At 37.1% G+C, this 4,887-nt stretch overlaps 1 protein-coding gene across 1 annotated transcript in view; it reads left to right on the top strand.

Moving 5' to 3' along the window:
- The window catches only part of SLC17A6 (solute carrier family 17 member 6), a 77,920-nt gene extending 74,450 nt beyond the window's left edge, over positions 1–3,470 (top strand). The window contains exon 12 of the mRNA XM_042444920.1: positions 1,079–3,470. Coding sequence (XP_042300854.1) covers positions 1,079–1,414 — 336 coding nt within the window. The 3' untranslated portion in view covers positions 1,415–3,470. The remainder of the gene's footprint in view (positions 1–1,078) is intronic.
- The last annotated feature ends 1,417 nt before the right edge of the window (positions 3,471–4,887 follow it).

The raw sequence follows: 4,887 nt of genomic DNA, 5'->3' as shown, positions 1-4,887 counted from the left end.
ATAATTCCATTCTGGAAAAAGAGGTGGGAGATAAATATAAGCCTATCACTTTTCACGGATGGATGTGTAAATCAGTGGTAGGCAATTGTGGTCTTCCAGATATCTTTGGATTGCAGTTCCCATAATTTTTCACCTTTTCCATGCTTGCTAGGACTTCTGGGAGTTGTAGGCTGAAAACTATGGAGAGTATAGTTGACTATGGCTTGCATAAACTCACACAAACATTGGCTCTATCCTGTTATAATATTTCATAAAACAGTTTATGTAGATTTCCTTACTATCTTTATTGCATTTTCCTCCAGTTCCCTCAGCTAGAAAAGATTCCTTCACAAAGTTCCAAGAGAAGAAATAGTAACAGTTTGTAGAATGTGGCTCGGGACAGAAGGGCCAAAAGCAACATGCCACCACTGATACTAGGATTCAGCAGCATGCAGGAACCACACACTCCTGAATCCTAGTGTGTAACACCGGCGGCATCATGGCAGTGTCCTGTCCACATGTGCGCCACCATGATGATGTAAGTGACGTGCAGCTTACAGGAGTCGCTGCGCATCGCTTACATCACTGGTGCACCAATAGCACACTCATGACTAGTGCTGGGCGCCTTAAAAACAACCTGTTTTTTCTGGGTTCTTTTTACTGTGGAGGATTGCCGTGCGGTTTGCCTGCTGTGGCGTCCCTCTGGAGTTAAAATGGACGCCTCCAGCCTGGCCTTTTGGGGTGGTATGTACTGCGCCTAAGACTGAATTCTACTGTTGAAGAAGAAGCAGTGACGGGTTAAATGTGACCTTTGACATGTTGTTAACAGAAACAAGTCAACTTTAGTGCTAATTTTAAATATAGTTGTAGCTATATGTTCTACAATAGAAATGGACAGCTGTAGACCTTCAGATATTTTTGTTGTGCAATTAATATCAGTCTTGCCTAATACAACCAAAGCTGATGGTTGATAGAAGCTGAAGTCCACAAACAGTTGAAAGGTCACATTGCCTCTTCAGCCCTGATATATATTTTAAAAATTGTTTAAGTTTAGAAGAGACTCTTAGAGCCATTCTGATTTTTTTTCTTTGTTTCATAGACACGTGAAGAGTGGCAATATGTCTTCCTTATTGCTGCTTTGGTTCATTATGGTGGAGTCATATTCTATGGCATATTTGCTTCAGGAGAGAAACAGCCCTGGGCGGACCCAGAACAGACAAGTGAAGAGAAATGTGGCTTCATTCATGAAGATGAACTTGATGAAGAAACAGGGGACATTACTCAGAATTATGTAAATTATGGTACCACTAAATCTTACGGTGCTATGACCCAGGTCAATGGTGGTTGGCCGAACGGCTGGGAAAAGAAAGAAGAATTTGTACAAGAAGAAGCACAAGACTCATATAGCTATAAGGAAGGAGAAGATTATTCATAACAGCCTATATTGGATATATTTTGTAGTGTTTGTGATTTATTCATTGTGATTGTTTGCACCCCCAACACACACACAAAAGTGGTATAAACATGTAAACGCATATCAGACAAGACAGTCTTACTGTAAAAAAAATTAAAAAGCATTCAAGTGCAATCTGTATGAGTTTGTGACATCTCATCACCTCCATTTGGGTGTCTCCATTCTATAGAGTTTTAAGGGTTATCTGGTCAAAATTGCAAACAAAACAAGGTACTTGCAGTATAAATGAGTTGAAAGCTCATAACTAAGGTTTAAAGCACAACTACCAATGAAGTTGGAACATCAGCTATTCCGTTTAGAAAGCCAAATCTACTTGATTGTTTAAAAATGCACTTACATATTTGTTACACTGTATTGAATGAGGTCATAAAATTGATTGTGTGAAGTTATCCATGTTTACTTGGTACAATGTAAGCCAATGGTACGGTTGGTTGGTCAATGACCAGGATTTCTTAGAGAATAAGGCTTCTGTTTTACACTCCCAATCCAATTCCCTTTTGAGAGAGTTGAACTGGGACTTCCTAGAACAATTTAAGATATAATGTATAGTTATTGTGATTATATGCTGCAGGCTACTCTGTGATAGATGAATTAACTGGTTTTTACTGAATGTTTTAAGGCACAAATACTTTATTTCTATTATTTGCAGACTCATACTGTTACTGTATGTGTCATGTCCTTCCCTACATATACCAGCCAGTATAAAATCACATTTAGTCTGACCTACTGTACAAAATGTTAAATAACTTACCCCAAAAGGAAAAAAAATATCGGTGTACTCATACCCTGAAGAAAATTACTGGCCATTAGTCTCATTATAAAGAAAGCATCACTCAAACAGATCCAAAGAAAAATATCCCAAAAAAATTAGTAGCCCTTGAACAGACTGGATGTATTTCTTTTGAAGCCTGTTATGAAGTAAATGCAGGAAAGGGAAAAGAAATGAGCTATTTGTTTAATTTTGAATAGTTTTTTTGTTAAATATTTTCTGATGCTGTGCCACAATTCTATAAATAAAGTAATAGTTTATTGAAGATACTGTATAATTATAGAAAATAGTACTATTTTAAAGATTTCTGAATTTTAAAAAGTGTATTTGTCTTTCAAATAAATAGAAATTATAATGGACACTGAATATGAGCAACAATCTTCATGGTGAGCCAAAAGTGGCATATAACCAGGGCTAGGTGTAGGAAGAGGATAAATTCTAAATGCTCAAGTGCAATTTGGATCCATCCAGATCAGTGAAAGCCACTGGTACCAGGGGTCAGTGGACTGCATTTTTTGCTTTGATAAATAATTCCCCACACTGAGCATATAAGGCCTCTATTTGCTGCAATGAAAGGGCAGCTTGGAGCATGGTCATCCTACTATGTGGGTGGCATAGAAGTGACTCTGGAAGCCTGAAAAAATAGGAACTCTGTGTTTTTTAAGCATAATTGAAGAAGAATTGTAATGTTAGTGTACCAAGCAATAAGTGCCATGCACTCCTAAGTGTATGCTCTTTTAATCTCTTTGTTACTGTTACTACTGAGCTTGTTGTAGATCCATGGGACAGTTGGGATAATAAATATTTCAAAATGCAAAACACACCAGACCAGTTAACAGTGAACTTCTTTATGATATCAGACCATTTAATGCTCTAACAAGTATCCATTTCCCAACTCTAATGAAACAACTATCATTGTATGTTAAAGAGCCATTCTGGGTTTTTTGATCTGCTCCTTGTATTGTGCTAGTATTTTAAGGCCCTGCTACTGCAATAAACAACTCGCCATGGGTTGTTGTTATTTTTCTTTTCTTTTTCTTTCTCTTCTTCTTCATTTATTAAACAATAATGAACTTACTTAAGTGAACCATACTTTGACCTGGAGAAACAAATCAATTATATATTTTGCTTTGTGCCTCAAAGTGATGTAAAATGTGGCCATAGCTTTTGCTGTGAAAAGATGTGGACTGTGTCACTTTTGTTGCTGCAAAAAAAGAAGTGTTAATAAATGCTCTATTTATCCTTTTATATATACAAAAGCATTTTTGTGATTTCTTCAGAAACATTCTATGTTAACCAGCTCTCCTGCTAGTTTGCAATAATCTCTCACCAGTTCACGCAATGACCCAGATGCTGATGACTGATGCAAATCTCCTTGACCCACAGCTAGACAACACTGTTTTAAAATAGAGAAGTGCCCATTCCTCCTCAAGCTAGCATTGCATACAGACAGCTCATCACAGTGCCGTATTGAAAGTTTAGCAAGCGGATGACAGAAGTATGATTTGCTAAATGAAGCAATATCTTCTTACATCATGTGTAAGTCTTAATGACTTTTCCACCATAACACGAAATGAGACAGCCATCTAAGACACTAGATGCAGGAGCAAGGAGGAAATAGTAGCACATCTTAGTTGTTCCTGCTGAATCTTTCCCCTCTCTTAGAAATTTCCTCCTTTATGAAATCGAATCTACTGATGGAAAATAGACACAATAACTGGATAAAATCACCAGCTTTCGGAAGAAATATATCATTCAGTACCATCTGCTGGAAAACAACCACTATTCGGACTCTGAAATTCCTAGATCTTAATGGATTTCTGTGAGAAATGGAATGTTGAACTACATCTGGCTGCAGATCAATACAATGGGACTCTTATTATGCATTTTTCAGTGACAAAATAGATCTATGGATGGCACTTGGTTTAATGCAGAGGTAGAAGACTTTTGATCCTTCAGATAGTTAGGACTACAACTCTCACAATCCCCTATTATTGGCCAGATTAACTAGGCCTGATGGGAATTGTAGGCCAGAACATCTGGAAGGCCAAATATTCCACACCATGGTATAGCTCTTAGAGAGTATGCTATTTGCTCACTAATTCCCCATATTTTTTTAAAAAAATATTTTAGTTTATGTTGAAATGAGCATAGATTTTGTAGGTGCTTTTGCATATTCCAGAACTTGAAGCGATGAATTGTAAAAATACAGTCAATTCCAAGGGGGACATTTTTTACATCTGGTGGAGGGGAAAATTCTCAGAGGTGACAGACATAAAAGGAATACCAGCCACAAAAGAATATCTGTAGATCAAAATGAATGCTGTTTCAGTGGGAAATAAAGAACAGGAGCAAATGCTGTTTGTGAAGAAAATGTCACAGATGAAAGCTGCCATATTTGAAAGATGAAATCACCATTTCAAGTCACTGCCATAGAGAGATAAAAAAAAAGGTCTGTTCTTTTTTGGCTTAGCCTTAAAAGAATTGGGAGAAAATATTACCATTATTAACTGCTGCTATTAACTACTTCACCATGGAGGTTTTGTAATTTTTTTTAATTTCTCATAAAGATATAGAATCATAGAGTTAAAAGAGACCTCAAGCGCCATCCAATTCAACCCTCTGTCATGCAGGAATCCACAATCAAAGCAGCCATGACAGATGG

The sequence above is a fragment of the Sceloporus undulatus genome, chromosome 1, assembly GCF_019175285.1.
Source record: "Sceloporus undulatus isolate JIND9_A2432 ecotype Alabama chromosome 1, SceUnd_v1.1, whole genome shotgun sequence".
Classification (NCBI taxonomy): Eukaryota; Metazoa; Chordata; class Lepidosauria; order Squamata; family Phrynosomatidae; genus Sceloporus; species Sceloporus undulatus.
This window is presented reverse-complemented; position numbering and strand designations above follow the sequence as displayed.